General features: G+C 35.8%; 2 protein-coding genes across 2 annotated transcripts; both read right to left on the bottom strand.

The window, feature by feature from the left end:
* LOC18791274 (putative receptor-like protein kinase At4g00960) lies at positions 5,795–10,417 on the bottom strand. The gene is made up of 8 exons (XM_020554596.1): positions 9,476–10,417; positions 8,972–9,094; positions 8,828–8,871; positions 7,285–7,362; positions 6,990–7,200; positions 6,654–6,891; positions 6,253–6,400; positions 5,795–6,115 (listed from the first exon to the last, which is right to left on the bottom strand). The coding sequence occupies exons 1-8, from the start codon at positions 10,323–10,325 to the stop codon at positions 5,795–5,797; spliced, it is 2,013 nt and encodes a 670-aa protein (XP_020410185.1). The 5' UTR covers positions 10,326–10,417.
* LOC18790381 (putative receptor-like protein kinase At4g00960) lies at positions 14,627–17,661 on the bottom strand. Its single transcript, XM_020557717.1, has 7 exons — positions 16,809–17,661; positions 16,330–16,452; positions 16,108–16,229; positions 15,813–16,023; positions 15,469–15,706; positions 15,089–15,236; positions 14,627–14,954 (listed from the first exon to the last, which is right to left on the bottom strand). Exons 1-7 carry the CDS (start codon positions 17,659–17,661, stop codon positions 14,634–14,636), a joined length of 2,016 nt encoding a protein of 671 aa, XP_020413306.1. The 3' UTR covers positions 14,627–14,633.

Below are 18,396 nucleotides of genomic sequence, written 5' to 3'. Positions count from 1 at the left end.
GAACATCCGGGGCTCCGATTCACGATCCGTGAATTCCTACACGATCCTAGAAATACCTAGATTAACATATATTAAATTTGGGACCATCCGACGGTCCCAACCTATCGAATCCGGATAACGCATAATATGCGATTATCCGTTCGATAGTCAAACGACGTCCGAATTGAGATCCGCGAAATCCTACGCACTCGTGACGGCACGAGGATCTCAAAACTGCCCAGAGTCACTCCACCACCCTCGCCCACGCGCTGCCACACGCGCGGGCAGATCGGGTGTCCAAAGCGATTATGGTTCGTCGAAAAATCTCGGAACCAAGACTCCAAACTCCTATCCTAGGTAAAACACCTCATTTGGAGTCACTTTTGTTCTTGGACCTACCCCAAAAAGTGGCCGGAAATGCCCGATCACGGCGGCCGAAGTTCGGCCGATTTTCAATTCGAAAATCAAATTGCCTACGCTACGAATCGATCTAATCCTACCCAACAGGCAGCTATAGCATGAAAAATAGGTGAGAAACCATACCTTGCTCGTCGAATTTGGTGGCCGGAGGAGGGAGATCGAGCTCCTTGAATTTTGGGTTAAAATCGGTCGGATTTTTGCATTTTCCGGCGAGCACAGGTGGTTCCGATGGCTGAGATCGGTCAGGATGGAAAGAGGAGGATGGCACGGTTCTTTTGGGACCGGTGCCCCCCCGAGTGGTGGCCGGATGCGGCGGCGGCGGCCCAAAAACCGCCGCTGTGAACAGTAACAGGGGGAGGGGGGGCTGTTCTGCGCAGGAGAGAGAGAGAGGGAGAGAGAGAAAATCTGATTTTATAAAAATCCCATTTCGAAATATTTACGATTGTGCCACTGGACTTCTTTTGACCATATCTCTCTCGTTACAACTCCGATTCGAGCCCACTACGTGTCTATGAACTCGTCTCAGTACGACCTATCCAAAAATATAAGTCACGGTCCCAAACTCTCTCCGGTTAAAAATATGACTAAAATACCCTTAAATAATTAAATAATTAAATAAAGGTAAAATTTGAGAAAATTTGGGGTCGGGGTGTTACAATCTTTGCTTTTCTAATAGCAATTGACAGAGAAAAAAAAATGGTTCCTAGAATTCAGGTTCATACAATTTTAATTTTGTAATTTTGCTCTCCTAGTCGTCAGGTATGTATGTATTCAACTAAACTACCAACACTAGCACAGTTGTTTGTTTTTGGACGAAAATTGGCAATACTCTATTTAATACCAACAATCTAAATATTCTCACAACGTCGAATCACTATATCACATACAAAGAAAACATTCGATTAAAAAAAATGCCAAAAAAAAAAAAAAATCATAACCTAATTTCCACTAAAAATTTGAAATATATAAAGCATATTGGGGAGAGTGCGAAAAAGAGAGAGTGAGAGATGGATACCTGGAGAAGAGTGAAGAAAATAACATGTGGAGAAGATAGTAGAGAACAACCCTAGGGAGAAAAAAATGAAAAGAGCGTCTGATTTTTTTCGTAGAACGCGTGTTCTTTTTCCCTAGCCGTATAATTAAGCGTGTATTATCTAAACCGGGGTGTGTGGGTTGTATTAGTTAGTCAGGTAAGGAGAGTATTAAAAGCCCAACCCGTATAAAATAGTCGGGTAATTAAATAATACAAGTTGACATCAAACACCTGATATAGACTATTTACTCCTATCCAAAGTCTAATACAGTGTACCAAACGAGCCCTCTACATCTTATTTTTCTGCTAATTCATATGTTTCTTAATCTTAGGGTTTAGGATAATTAAGTTGTATTAATGTAACATCCCACATCGACCAATGGAGAGTTGGTGATGTGTCTTATATGTACCCGCCTCCATCTAGCATGAGACCTTTGGGAGCTCACTGGCTTCGGAGTCATGAGAAATTCGATGTTAAGCGAGTTGGGGCTAGAGCAATCCCATAATAGGTGATTCACTGGGAAGTTGCTCGTGAGGTTCCAGAAACAAAACCGTGAAGGCAGAAATGAGGCCCAAAGTGGACAATATCGTGCTATGACGGAACTGATCTCGGGATGTGATAATTAATCTTATATATATATATATATGATAGGGAAATTTTCTCTTACATAGTTGCGAAACAAAGGAAATATTTTTGCTCACCATTTTAACCTAAGGTGTACCATCATCATCATTCTCAACACTTGACACATGTCTATGGGCCTAACCATAGTTAACTTTTTACTTTGTATTTATGAAACCATGGTTATACTCATGGACATGTGTTAAATATTGAGAAAGATGATGATGATATACACCTTGGGTTAAAATAGTGAGCGAAAATGCTCTTCGACATAAATACTTAATTGCTAGACTATCAATCCAAACCATACTTCACACAATATTCTAGAAACATAGGAATTTTATGTTTCCATGTAGTCCGCAATGCAATAAAAAATTAGTTTACAAACTTAAATTTGTATAGAATTTTATAGTTATATAATGATTAATTTTTTAAAAAAAAAAAAAAAGAATTAGCACCATAAACATTGATATATCTGTATTTTTCGTTATATACATGTATGATAAAATATTTTCATGATTTTATAATTATAGAATAGAAAATTAGATAAAAACCCAAAGTATTAGGGTTTATTAGGAATAACCTTCAATGCCTCTGTTACCCTTAATAACTTTATATTTTCAACCCTTAATTATTATCTGATTGAATGTTTATTTTACGTAAATAATTATTAGATTTGACGTTTCTAATAATTATAATGTTTAATTTTGGACATCTATTGAAGATTGCACGTCAAAAAAGGATCAAAGAGACACACACGTATATAGACACTCAAAAGCAAAGATAAGAAGAGAAGACTAAGTAGGTACTGAATTGCTTTTCATGTGGCCGCACGTGTATAAATAGTATATAAATAAGAAGAAAACCTCCCCCGATGAAATAGCGTCGGCAGAAGTGTATGCCTGCAAAATTTTGCCGGATTAAACATCTCCCGACGAAGGTCATTTTTGCGTTCGAAATTTGGTCGGAAAATGTCTAATTCGGCAAATTTCGCCGTAATAGACATGTGCCGACGAACTTTCTTTGGAATTTGTATTTTTTCAAATTTACACGGTGAGTGAGAAAATAAGATAAATAAAGAAATAGAATAAGGGATGGAAATAGTAGCACTCTTATTTAGTTTCCATCTCTCAACATTTTGCATGCTCGTTTAATTTTCTATGTGTAATTATGTAGGCCAGATTTTATGGCAATTGAAATAGAATGGGAAGTTATGGCCACAGACAATATTAACAGTGTTACTAAACTAGAATTATAATTTGAGTACTCTTATAATTTTTAGAAGTATAGGGTCTAAAGTGAAACATGCTAAATCTGAGAGCTATAGTTTTTACATGGAGTACAATGTCCACCCTGTTTCCTGTTACATGGAGTATGATAGGTAAATAATTGGAATAGGTAATCAACATTTTGGGTTTGTTCTGTTCTGTACCCCTGTTATGATTTGTGTAGGTAAACAATTTTCTGGGTTTATTATGTACCTCTGTTTTAATTTGTGTAGGTAAACAATTTGGATTAGGCAACAGGTTTGTTATTAATTTTTTCTGGGCTCCTAATTCTGTTTATGTTGGCTAGGTATCAGAACTAAAATGATTGGATTACGATCTGGTATGTTAAAGGGTTGATTAAAATTACAAAATTGTAAAAACAAGGCTTATTATCACAAAACGTCTATAAGGTTTACGAAACTATCAGATTGCATCCTTAATGTTTTTTTGTGTCACTTATGGTCCTCAAGGTTAGTATATACAATCACAAATGGTCTCTGCCATTAGGTTTTGCCAAAAACTCTGTTAGTTTGCTAACGTGACATACATATATATCACAAAACATCTTTAAGGTTTACACACTTATCACAAATGGTCCCTATGAATTTTTTTTATTTTTTAATTTAAAAATTCATAAAATTTTGGTTTTCTTTTTAAAATTATTTATAAATGAAAAAATCATTTATAGAAGGATTTTAATCTTGATGACCATTTATGAACCCTAAACCTTTAGTTTTTTTTATTTTTAAATTTTATGAATTTTAAATTATTTTTTAAAAACTTCATTAGTTTGTTGATGTGGCATATATATGGAGCCAACATCTACAATAATATAGTGTCACATGTATTTAAAATTTAATATATATTTTAAAATAATTATAATTCATAAAATTTTAAATAGAAAACAAAAAATTTATGAAATTTTAAATTTAAAAAATTAAAAAATTTCATAAGGACCATTTGTGATAGGTGTGTGAACCTCAAAGATGTTTTGTGATATACATATATGCCACGTCAGCAAACTAACGAAGTTTTTGAAGGAACCTAACTGTAAGGACCATTTGTAATCATACATACTAACCTTGAGGACCACGAATGACAAAAAAAAACAGTAAGGATGCAATCTGATAGTTTCGTAAATCTTGGAGACGTTTTGTGATAATAAGCCTAAAAACAATAATAGTAATTCAAAGGTACAAAATAAAAAATGTAAACAAATAAAACAATAATAAATAACAAGAAGACAACAATTAAGGGGTTGACTAAAAGAAAGCTGTAGAGGGCAAAATTGGCACATAAAAATTAACTAACGTGTTTGCTGATATGGAATGGGCTTACATCGAAAAAAAGAAGAAGGGTTTACATCAAAAATTGAAATTACGTTCCTAATAAACCCTAATAGGTTTGGGTTTATATCTAATTTTCTATATATTAAATCACTTGTTTTAAAATAGTACTTATCTTCTTCCTTTTTTGGCTGAAAACCCTAAATATTTTTTTTTTTTAAAGTTGGAAGATCAGACATATTAATGATAATATATATGGATCATTCTAATTAGATTAACGTGATCTTCCTAATTAGGGCAAATTAAGGTTCGAAGCTGTCAAAATTTGCTACATATGGTTCATCAATGGACAGAGAAAAATCGGCTTCATCACGCAACTCTCTGCTTGAAAAAGCAAGAAAGAGAGAGAGTTTCAAGTCTTAAGCTGTTAAGCACATTAATTAGGACCACCATCCACCACTAAATGATTCCAGACTTCCAGTCATATTATTGATTGATGTGTCTTGTTTTGGTTGACATCCGAGTCCTTCTGTTTTGCCTTAATCTCTTCCAGTCAGTGTATTACTTGTTTTATTTCCAGTCATCTTGATGTCCATTGCTCCTGCTTGATTGGGAATTTGAGACTTTTCTTGCTCCTGATGCTGTCTAGCCTTTGCTTGGTGGGTTTGTCTGGGTCGGTTTGGGTGCTGTTTAGTCTGTTCATCCAGCTTTGCTTGGTTGATCTTCCAACTCTTTGTTTTGTTTGGTGATCCTGACGGATTTTCTTTTTTGCTAGTTTGTTGCTTGCTCACGGGAAAGCTTCTTATCATTTTTATGGCCTCTTGTTGCTGTATATCTTTTTGGGTTAATACCAATTTTCATTTATAAAAAAAATATTCAGTATACGAAAGTATAGGGTCAACATATAGGTACCTCGTGTTCATGCAGGAGTGAATGAATATCAGTTCCTCTGAGGTAGACAAAGCAACACCATATATAACAACATGCTCTTGGATGAAGGCTTTAAACACATAAATCTTGACTAAATTTACAACTAATTTGCAATGCTAGCAAAACTAAGATTGAAACAATTTCTGGAAAGAAACAAGTTGAATACATCAACGGAAATATATTATATGCAAAGTATTCCTTCATCATATTTTTATCATTCAGTGATGAGTAGTCAGCCCACAACAACAATCGAGCACTAACGAGGAAATAGTTCGGTTAATGAAGCCTCATTTACTGATTTTTGGACAGAGTTGTTTTGGGAAGGATTTGACCGAATAACCTTTGTTGGTGTTTCCGGCTGAATCACAGAAAATGGTTGCGAGGGTACTGGGAGAGTGAGAGAGTTGCTAGTAAGCATAAGAACAACTGAAGCCATGGTTGGCCTCTCAATTGTATTCGGTTGCACACATAGCAATCCAATGTGGATGCATCTCATTATTTCAGTTGTTAAACCAGTCTTCAAGGTGGGATCTATTAAATTTGAAGTTTTCTCCCCTTCCTTCCAACTTTTCCATACCTGCATGCAAGAATTCATACGTGCTAAAACAAATCAGTCATACTTGACCAAAATAAAATAAAATCAGTCATACTTTTTCTTACTTCATATATGCGTGTATTCAATTGCAATAATAATTACCAGACGTAGTTACTTACACAGTTTAAAAGATTCACATTCCCTCCGTGGCATAAAGCATTATTCTTCTGTCCGCTTACTATCTCCAAAAGTAACACACCAAAGCTATAAACATCAGACTTCACAGAAAACTGTCCATGCATCGCATACTCTGGAGCCATATATCCGCTACAAGTAAATCGACAAAAGTGTATCAAACTTAATTAACCTAGATGAAATTTTCATCTTTATACTCAAAGTATCTTATTTCTTGTGATTACTGGTATAATTAAGTCTTTGAGTAGTCAGGATATTTCTCACAAAGTTTATGGTACGGATCAATGTAAACTTGGAAATTATTGGTAAAGCCAAACACCGTTACAAGCCCCTCCTCCCCACACACACACACACATAAATATATGTATCATGGTCTAGTACTTACTATGTCCCCACAATTCGATTGGTTTCCCCTTCTGTTTGATCAAGCACGAACAATCTCGCCATGCCAAAATCTGCAATTTTAGTATTCATTTCAGCATCTAACAAAATGTTACCAGCTTTGAGGTCACGATGAATAACTCTAAGACGAGAGTCCTCATGAAGGTAAACAAGTCCTCGCCCAATGCCTACTATGATTTTGTAGCGCCTATCCCAGTCTAATTGTGCACGCTTGATTGGATCTGCATACTCATGAAGAAATAATATTTTGTATTAATGATGTTTGTTGTTGTTCGTTTTGGAAGCAACAGAATTCCAACGCATGCATATATGTACATACCAAATATGAATTGGTCGAGACTTGCGTTATGGACAAACTCATACACAAGAAGTCTTTCATTTCCTTCCAGGCAGAAACCAAGAAGTCTAACTAAATTTCGATGTTGAAGCTTCGCTACTAATTCGACCTCATTTCTAAATTCTATGTCCCCTTGTGCAGAATCTCTAGAAAGCCTTTTAACTGCTATTTCTTCTTCATTCAAGAGCCTACCCTGCATAATTCAAGAGGAATCTGAAAGTTAACTTATACTGCTCGCGGAGGCACATAACCAACACGATTGTGGATGTTTTATTACCCTGTAAACAGCACCAAATCCACCACGTCCAAGCTTATTTTCTTCACAAAAGTTATTTGTGGCAATTCTAATGGAGTTTGATGGACATATTTTATATTATATATTTAACCTCATTCTTAGTATATTTTGGTTAATATTTTGGAAGAATTTTGATACTTTGAATTATATTTTCAATATAGGACTTTCGACTCTCTCTGGAGCAAAACATAATCAAATTGAGGAATTTTGGAGTAATTCCAGTTGGAGGACGTTCTTGAGTCACTTAGCTTGATCGTATCAAAATTTCAGATCTTTCTTCCAAGCGGTTATTTTCTGGCAATAAAATAAATGAGCAGTGCGCGGTGCTGGAATAGTGACGTGTTGGGCTTTTATTGCGTTTTTGAAGCCCAAGATGACCTCGGATGGGTTCGTGGCCTTCTAGAGAAGTGTTCAGAACATTTTTATCTTTAAAACAAGCTATCTTGGGCCAGATTTGGAGGAGATTTGGGGCCAAAACGTGGCTGGGCAGATTTTAGGCAAATTCTCCTATTCCAATTTGGACTTTATTTCCTAGTATTATTTTACTTTAATTAGTTTCCTTGTGGGGATAGAAAAGCTGTACATTGGCAGCTAGGTTTTAAGGGGTATTTAAGCTCTTTCTCACAAGGAATTGAAGGACTCCCTTTTCACTTTTGAACTTTGCATTGTGGAGAGCAATTGCTAGGGTTTTGGGTTTTCACAACTTTCAGGTGTTTTCGTTCTTTTCTTCTTAATGATATTTTCTTGGATTTCAATTATGAGTATGCGTAACTAAATTTCTTTTGCTAGGGTGAAGCCTTGAACCTTAGCATGAATATGTGATTTTTATTTAATTGCTTATGATGAGTGCATGCGTATTTTGAATTGTTAATCACTGTTTTAAACTATCTAATTGTCTTAATGCCTGATCACCATTAGGATCTTTAGAAAAGTAATTGGATGCAATTTTGGTCGGAAGGTTCCCTGAAATTGATGCTAGCTTCTTGTGATTAATAATTGTAATTTCACTTAAGATGAACACCACGTCTTAAGGGTTGCATAGTTTTTCAAAGGGTTTTCACAAAACTTAATGAGTCTTTCATGTTCAGATTTGATCCGAACGTCCGGACGGGTTGCATGTTGGATATACGTTCTGTGTTGGAGGTTCCAAGTAGAATATACATTAGGAAAACCTAACCTTCAAAGTGGCATGTGCAAATCATAAGTAATTGGTAAAAGTTCATAGGATTGCTAGGTGATGGTGAAACCCTAGTGTTTTTATAAATTGATATTCAAAACTCTTTCTCTCAATCGTATTTGTTTTTGTTTAATATTTGTTTTTTAGAATCCACCAAATTTATAATCATCTTTCTTGACTTTTTATTTTAAGTAGTAATTGGAATTTGTTTTTACATAAATTGCTAATTAGTCCTTGAGGAAAACGACCTTGCATGAGCATCTATACTACAATAGCCTTGTATTCTTGCAAGTATTTTATGTGATTTTTAACACTGTTTGCACAAGTACTAAAAATCCTATCAGAGTTAAAGTCGAATTGCAAGGCTTCCGCACTTCTAATTTCATCTCCTTCTTAAATTTGCATAAGAAACAATGTGACACAAACTAAAAAGTTCACAAGAGGTCCGTTTGTTTCAGGGAAAGCTATAAGGAAAAACTGATCTCAACTTACCTTCAAGTTTTTCCCTTCTCTTCTTCACTCTCAGATAAATACATATGGATATAATTAGAAACAAAGAAACGACAAGTACCACAACAGTAACGATGACCGTCCGAGATATATTACTCTTCTTTCCTGCAAAACTCAGAAATTAATCTAGCGTCTCTGAACGGAGCATCATGGGGTTGAATTTTGATCAGTTAAATCCTTTCACTAGGTAACTCAGAGTTATGATCATCTATTAGTGTTTGGGAACCAAAACGTTCATTTGCATAAGACCAAAAAAATAGTAAATAAACAATGTTATTTGCATCTACAACTAGAAGAAAAGAAAAAAAACCTTCCCCTCCCCTGTTGTCCAGAAGAAGATATTACAAAAATATAAACAGCGATGTTACTATTAGAATATGATGGGATGAAAAACTAATGTTGGCCTCATGTTCAATCCAATTCACATCAGAAAGTTAACCACAAGTTTGGTTACTTTCAAAGCCTAAGGGAACATGAAAAATATACCTCTTGGAACCGTGTGATTGGCAGGTGGTGGTGGAGGAGAAGCAGAAGGCCGGTGTTGCAAGGGGCCATGGTATGTTGTACTGTAAAAGAAGGGGTGAGACTCATACCTTATGGTACAGCTAGGTGTGGCAACTCTCGCACCCATTGATCCACTACAACATGTTCGGATAGCCCCCAACGAAACATTAAAGCAATTAGTACACTCTATCTCTGACAACTCTGGAGTGCACTGAGCAAGTCCATAGATTGTTACATTAGAATTTGCGCCGACGCTTGCATTTCCTACTGCAAACTTAAGAAGATCACCACGCCCAGCAGCTTCGCTTGTTAGTGCATTTAATAAGGCAGAGACCTCTCGATTAAACGCATCCAAGTTTGTAGATGATACGTTTTTTACTTTCCTCACAGAGAAAGCAGGATTAACTTCCACTAAACCAAACATGGAGCGGTTTGAGTAGCGTAACATACAACGTCTGTAAAATCCAATTGCCTCCTTCTGATTAGGACAAGCCTCCGGGAGAACATAGGCGGCGTCACTAAGGCATTTACCGCAAACATCGGACTTAGCATCTCCTCTACAAAGCCCGATTGCGTAAACTGTCTCGGAGTTTTGGCCACGGGAGGAGTTGTAGAACCCGTAGCCGTTGCTATTGGAAAGCAATGATGAGAGAAGGTCATTAAGGTTTTGCTGGTAGGTACTGTCATTGGTGTAGTTACCTTTGCTGCTAACACAGAAGGTTGCAGGAATTCCAGGCGGTTGAATCCGTGCGTGAGTGATATTGATATTGATGATGACATGTAACGCAAATAATGTCCAAAGTATCAATAATCTGAATGTTGAGGAAAGCATGGCCAAGATATAAAGATTAACGATGTGATCGATCTGATTTAAAACCCAAGGGACAAAGCCAAAGTGTGAGGAATAATCTTCAAGCTAAGACAGTTTCGACCTAGCAAAGTTAAATTTGCTTTAAAAAAAACTAAAAAAATATCAAATTGTACGAATTTAAAAGATATTAGAATGGATTTGAAATGACTACGTAAGTAGTCATTTAAAATCCATTTATTTTCTTGGTTTCTTTTTTATTCATATCTTGACATACAAAGATTGCAGTGGTTTAATTAAATAAACACTTTCACCTTAATTATGATGTCATCTAAATCTCTAGATTTAAAATCATCAGAATGGACCCGGACATGGCCATAATTATTTAACAAACGAAGTAAAAAAAACTAAGGGAGATAAACGGGCCAATTGACTTGGAATCGTCCTGGCTTCGCTTCTTTCTTTTCTTCTTCTTTTTTCCATCGATAGTACTGTTCGATAATTAACGTTTGTTTTGTCTTTCCAATTGAAATTTGAATGGATGGTACAGACAGCTCCACAATTCATATGCTGACAAATCTTTCTGGGTCTTCCTTTTCGTTTGCGTTCCCTGCTAGGTCTCCCTTGCTTTCTCTTGTCTTTGTCTCTCATTTTCTTTTAAGATCGACAGCTTGTTTGCTTTCGTATTGGGCTTGCTTGGTAGATTTGTGGCGTGTGTAGACATAGAAATTTTGGTAGAATAGAAACTCACTAATTTGGTCAACAATACCGACGCAGGTTCATTTTCTCAATTAGCTCAAACCCTTTGCAAGTCAGAAAACCCTCCGGCCAAACAAAATACTAGTCTTCTTGAGAAAGTTCTTGGAGAAATCACCAAATACAACAAACACACATCAATTTCTTGACAATGTCATGATCAAAGATCATCCACCACATGATACTCCTCGTGGTCCCAAACGACTTAATGAAGAATCAACCATCCAATCAAGAATAAGTGCTCGTCACCCCACAAACTTTGATTCTATTGGATCCTTGAAATATAGACATATGAGTTTTGTGGAAAGGTCATGGTCAAATTGGATGGAAGAAAGAGTATAAGAAAAGTAATTGTTTACAGAGATCATAACATGGAACCAAAAAGAATGAAATCAAAGAAATCACAAAGCAGAAATAAAAGGATTCGAACCTAGGAACTTGCATTGGGGGAGCAATTACTCCAAACCACTACACTAAACCACTACATTAGTGGGTCCTTTGTAATCCTTTGATATTTGTACACAACTGATCTTGGTATAGAGCTTAAGCTAAGTCAGCTTATATAGCTTTACCACTATCTTAACAAACTAACTATTCTGTGCTAACAATCTAACAGACTAGCTTACTCAGCTACTGGCACCTGGCCCTCTTAACTAACTACAATTAATCATCATTATGGTGGATGGCAAACGTATGAAGGAACACTAATTAATAGCTTTTGTGTGTGGTTACGCTTTTTTGTTCAGAAAAGAAGGGCGGATAAAAAAGATAATCAAAACTGTCATTCAGGTCAAGTTTTGCATCGTCCAAGTTTCTATCTCTACCCAATAGAACACACTTTTCTTTCTTTATTTTTGTGGTTTCCAAAAAATTAAAGATAAAAAATTCCTAATTTGTAGGACGTGTTGAAATCTTTTAAGCCATGTCCACGTGTCATGCACGTACCCTTTCTTCCTCCACGAACAGCTTTTCCCGCGTAGTTGCAGGGCCTGTGATTTTCAAAAAATTTTGCGATCATTGTGTTTGTTGGTATCTGGACCATTTCTTGCAGGAAAGGTGATCAGTGTAAGCACCCAACATCCAACAATACTGATAAATGCATTAGGTTTTGTGAAGGGGACAAGTGCATAAGCATCTGCAGTCTGCACTGACTACTAGGGTTTCAACGCTTGGAATAATTATCTAAATAGATTGGGACAAAACAAAGTTTATGTACGTACGTAGAACTTAGTTTTTCCCCGTTCTTGGTTACCTATAGCTGGATTCTATCCCTTCCCTGCCAGTTAAAATCATTTTCTCCATTTGTAATGTTTTGTATGATTTTGTGTGTTACAATTGCTTTGCGATTTTCTGCAGCAACTTTTGTGTATTATTATTTCTCTTCGACATTTGTGAAATATTTAATATTGTTATGGGTTAGTTTGGCCATTACTTGTAACTCATCAATACTCTGAAATTGTTACTCGTTTCTCTTTATATAAACTATAGCTTTCAACGTATAAAATTTACCCTCCTTTATTGTTCTATTATAAATTTGACAATGCGTCGTGTGAATTATTAAAAAAAAATAATAATAATAAAATCAGAACCACGAAACAACATTAAGAAAACTGCTATCTTCCCATACATTCCGAAATTAATATTTTATTTTTCTTAAGCACTATAAAAATGAGAGAAGCGAACGAAGGATGGGGAATAACACGTACAATATATCAAAAACTACAAAATAATAGCAAAGATATATTATTTATAAGCTTTTAAGTTAAATTACTAAAATATCCTCTTAAAACATTATTCCTTGTACTAGCTAGGATCAAGGGTTTCAATTTCATTCTAATATCGAAACGGTTTCTGATTTGTCTAATTTTTTGAAAAAATGATCTATGAATGCAGACTTGAAAAATAGATAGTTTAGATCGTTGAAAAAAATCCGTAGGGGATAAACGGTGTCCCTCAAATAATTATTTGAGGAATCCCTCAATAGAAAGGAACTATATATTCTTTTTTACTTAGCTCCAAGCCGATTTATTTTTATTCTAACATATATATATATATATATATATATATAAGAACGCAGTTATTCCTACACATTCTTTCCTTAACTTGAAATCCAACTTGGTACTAACTAATATTAAAAAAAACCAAAATTACACATTGTTACGTGGTTGTATCGTTTCTGTAGCCTTCCCTATTTGCAACCACAATAAATTAGGAAGACTTATGTACAGTATATAAGCCATTGCTACTGAAATCAAGCAGCTTCCATTACATCTTGTGTTCAATGGCAGCATATGAACGTTACATAATTATTAGTAATAGTTACACAACATCGAAACATATGATCGCAGTCAGGGGTGGAGCTAGAATTGTAAAGTTAGAGAGGCCAAAGTAGAAAATATAAGTATATAAAAATACCTAAGTCTTCAATAATTACATGTTTAGAGCAAAATATTTCTATTTTAGTCATGTCTAATTTGTTTTAGAGGGAACTTTAATTTAAATTATAAGTAGTTTATTACAAATTCTATATGTTATATATAATATAATAGAGAAGAGATAAAAATTTTGGCTGGCCAAGGCCACTCCGGGTCTAGGAGTGGCTCCACCACTGATCGCAGTTGGCCATTGGCGAGATTCGGGGCAGAGTAGGTTTTTGGTGGTGTCGCCGATTTCCTGTCAGTCATGCGTTTTGCATGACTTGTATACGTTTTCCAATTTGCAATTACCTATAAACCCCAATACTTTTAGGTTTCAATGTACTGTTCAGGTAACCTATGCTTTGTATGTATTAAGAACTGGTTTCTTGGGTTGAGTTTGTTTTGTAACCGTGTTTCAGATTGCCCATATGATAGGTAAATAATTGAAATAGGTGATCAACATTTTGGGTTTGTTCTGTTCTGTCCACTGTTATGATTTGTGTAGGTAAACAACTTTCTGGGTTTATTATGTACCTCTGCTTTAATTTGTGTTGGTAAACAATTTGTATACGTAAACAATTGGGATTAGGCAATTCTTGCAAGCCTCAATCGTTAAAGTTATCAGTATTTCTACTACTGTGTTTGTTGATTTACATTAATTTCATGTAAATTTGTTATTGTATTTGATTATTACAATTATGTTGAGAATCATTATTATCTTCAAATTCATATTTCTTATTGTTCCGCCAACAATCTGTTCATCCAGCTTTGCTTGGTTGATCGTCCAACTCTTCGCTTTGCTCGGTGATCCTGACGGGTTAATACCAATTTTCATTTATAAAAAAATATTCAGTATACGAAAGTACAGAATGAACATAGGTACCTCGTCTTCATGCAGGCGTGAATGAATATCAGTTCCTCTGAGGAAGACAAAGCAACACCATTTATAACAACATGCACTTGGATGAAGTCTTTAAACACATAAATCTTGACTAAATTTACAACTAATAACTTGCAATGCTAGCAAAACTAAGATTGAAACAATTTCGGGAAAGAAACAAGTTGAATACATCAACGGAGATATATTATATGCGAAGTATTCCTTCATCATATTTTATCATTCAGTGATGACTAGTCAGCCCACAACAACAATCGGGCACTAACGAGGAAATAGTTCGGTGAATGAAGCCTTATTTACTGATTTTTGGACAGAGTTGTTTTGGGAAGGATTTGACCGGATAACCTTTGTTGGTGTTTCCGGCTGAATCAGAGAAAATGGTTGCGAGGGTACTGGGAGAGTGGGAGAGTTGCTAGTAAGCATAAGAACAACTGAAGCCATGGTTGGCCTCTCAATTATATTCGGTTGCACACATAGTAATCCAATGTGGATGCATCTCATTATTTCAGTTGTTAAACCAGTCTTCAAGGTGGGATCTAGTAAATTTGAAGTTTTCTCCCCTTCCTTCCAACTTTTCCATACCTGCATGCAAGATTTCACACGTGCAAAAAGAAATCAGTCGTACTTGACCAAAATAAAATAAAATCAGTCATACTTTTTCTTACTTCATATATGCGTGTATTCAATTGCAATAATAACCAGACGTAGTTACTTACACAGTTTAAAAGATTCACATCCCCTCCGTGGCATAAAGCACTATTCTTCTGTCCGCTTATTATCTCTAAAAGTAACACACCAAAGCTATAAACATCAGACTTCACAGAAAACTGTCCATGCATCGCATACTCTGGAGCCATATATCCGCTACAAGTAAATCGACAAAAGTGTATCAAACTTAGTGAACCTAGATGAAATTTTCATCTTTATGCTCAAAGTATCTTATTTCTTGTGATTACTTGTATAATTAAGTCTTTGAGTAGTCAGGATATTTCTCACAAAGTTTATGGTATATGGATCATTGTAAACTTCGAAATTATTGGTAAAGCCAAACACCGATATATATATATATATATATATATCATGGTCTAGTACTTACTATGTCCCCACAATTCGATTGGTTTCCCCTTCTGTTTGATCAAGCACGAACAATCTCGCCATGCCAAAATCTGCAATTTTAGGATTCATTTCAGCATCTAACAAAATGTTACCAGCTTTGAGGTCACGATGAATAACTCTAAGACGAGAGTCCTCATGAAGGTAAACAAGTCCTCGCCCAATGCCTACTATGATTTTGTAGCGCCTATCCCAGTCTAATTGTGCACGCTTGATTGGATCTGCATACTCATGAAGAAATAATATTTTATATTAATTATGTTTGTTGTTGTTCGTTTTGGAAGCAACAGAGTTCCAACGCATGCATATATATATATATATACATACCAAATATGAATTGGTCGAGACTTGCGTTATGGACAAACTCATACACAAGAAGTCTTTCATTTCCTTCCAGGCAGAAACCAAGGAGTCTAACTAAATTTCGATGTTGAAGCTTCGCTACTAATTCGACCTCATTTCTAAATTCTATGTCCCCTTGTGCAGAATCTCTAGAAAGCCTTTTAACTGCTATATCTTCTTCATTCAAGAGCCTACCCTGCATAATTCAAGAGGAATCTGAAAGTTAACTTATACTGCTCACGTAGGCACATAACCAACACGATTGTGGATGTTTTATTACCCTGTAAACAGCACCAAATCCACCACGTCCAAGCTTATTTCCTTCACAAAAGTTATTTGTGGCAATTCTAATGGAGTTGAAGTCGAATTGCAAGGCTTCTGCACTTCTAATTTCATCTCCTTCTTAAATTTGCATAAGAAACAATGTGACACAAATTAAAAAGTTCACAAGAGGTCACTTTGTTTCAGGGAAAGCTATAAGGACAAACTGATCTCAACTTACCTTCAAGTGTTTCCCTTCTCTTCTTCACTCTCAGATAAATACATATGGATGTAATTAGAAACAAAGAAACGACAAGTACCACAACAGTAATGATGACAGTCCGAGATGTATTACTCTTCTTTCCTGCAAAAATCAGAAATTAATCTAGTGTCTCTGATCGGAGCATCATGGGGATGAATTTTGATCAGTTAAATCCTTTCACTAAGTAACTCAGAGTTATGATCATCTATTAGAGTTTGGGAACCAAAACGTTCATTTGCATAAGACCAAAAAAATAGTAAATAAACAATGTTATTTGTATCTACAACTAGAAGAAAATAAACCTTCCCCTCCCTGTTGTCCAGAAGAACAGCGATGTTACTATTAGAATATGATGGGATGAAAAACTAATGTTGGCCTCATGTTCAATCCAATTCATATCAGAAAGTCAACCACAAATTTGGTTACTTTCAAGGCCTAAGGGGACATGAAAAATATACCTCTTGGAACCGTGTGATTGGCAGGTGGTGGTGGAGGAGAAGCAGAGGCCGGTGTTGCAAGGGGCCATGGTATCTGAGTTGTACTGTGAAAGAAGGGGTGGGACTCATACCTTATGGTACAGCTAGGTGTGGAAACTCTGGCACCCATTGATCCACTACAACATGTTCGGATAGCCCCCAACGAAACATTAAAGCAATTAGTACACTCTATCTCTGACAACTCTGGAGTGCACTGAGCAAGTCCATAGATTGTTACATTGGAATTTGCGCTGACGTTTGCATTTCCTACTGCAAACTTAAGAATATCACCACGCCCAGCAGCTTCCCTTGTTAGTCCATTTAATAAGGCAGAGACCTCTCGATTAAACGCATCCAAGTTTGTAGATGATACGTTTTTTACTTTCCTCACAGAGAAAGCAGGATTAACTTCCACTAAACCAAACATGGAGCGGTTTGAGTAGCGTAACATACAACGTCTGTAAAATCCAATTGCCTCCTTCTGATTAGGACAAGCCTCCGGGAGAACATAGGCGGCGTCACTAAGGCATTTACCGCAAACATCGGACTTAGCATCTCCTCTACAAAGCCCAATTGCATAAACTATCTCGGAGTTTTGGCCACGGGAGGAGTTGTAGAACCCGTAGCCGTTGCTGTTAGAAAGCAATGATGAGAGGAGGTCATTAAGGTTTTGCTGGTAGGTACTGTTAGTGGTGTAGTTACCTCTGCTGCTAACACAGAAGGTTGCAGGAATTCCAGGCGGTTGAATCCGTGCCTGAGTGATATTAATATTGATGATGATAGGTAACGCAAATAATGTCCAAAGTATCAATAATCTGAATGTTGAGGAAAGCATGGCTAAGATATAAAGATTAATGATGTGATCGATGCTGATTAAAATCCCAAGGGACAAAGCCAAAGCGTGAGGAATAATCTCATGGGCTTCTTAATGTTTATTTTACCAATCAATGCAATGGATTGTATAATATTAAAAGGATTATGCGTGTTTTTGTTGAGAATATTGGCTTACATTGACAGTTAAGGCCTCTTTTGTTAAGGAGGACTATACTAGATTAGAATGGATTAGCAAAATGCCTATATTTCATGTGCAATCAAGATATAATATGTATATTGTTGTCTAACTTGAAGGATGTAGGAGGATTATTCATAAGAGGTTGGTGACTAAAACTTATCCTGCATAATCCAACCAATTTCAAGGGGATTAGGGGAATAAGTTTTAGTCATCAACCTTTTATAGATAGTCTCAATTCTTCCTTCAGGTTAGGCAATCCATATAGTCCCATCAACCTTTTAATTAATACTAATTATTTTTATATATTATTTTTTATAAAGATGGATCAATCATATTGAATTAAAAAATAACTACAGTATTTATGACTCCCTAAACTAAGAAGTATGATTGGAGTTCAAATTTCATAGAGAGCTCCTAAAATAACTTTTGTGTATTTTTAGCTAAATTTTAACTAAAAAATATGGAGCAGGATTGTAGATGCTCTTATGCCTTCAATGCACATGAAATGTAGACATTTTTCTAGTCTAGTCTAGTCCTCCCTACCAAACAAGCCCTAAG

Source organism: Prunus persica, chromosome G1 (assembly GCF_000346465.2).
Source record: "Prunus persica cultivar Lovell chromosome G1, Prunus_persica_NCBIv2, whole genome shotgun sequence".
Lineage (NCBI taxonomy): Eukaryota > Viridiplantae > Streptophyta > Magnoliopsida > Rosales > Rosaceae > Prunus > Prunus persica.
This window is presented reverse-complemented; position numbering and strand designations above follow the sequence as displayed.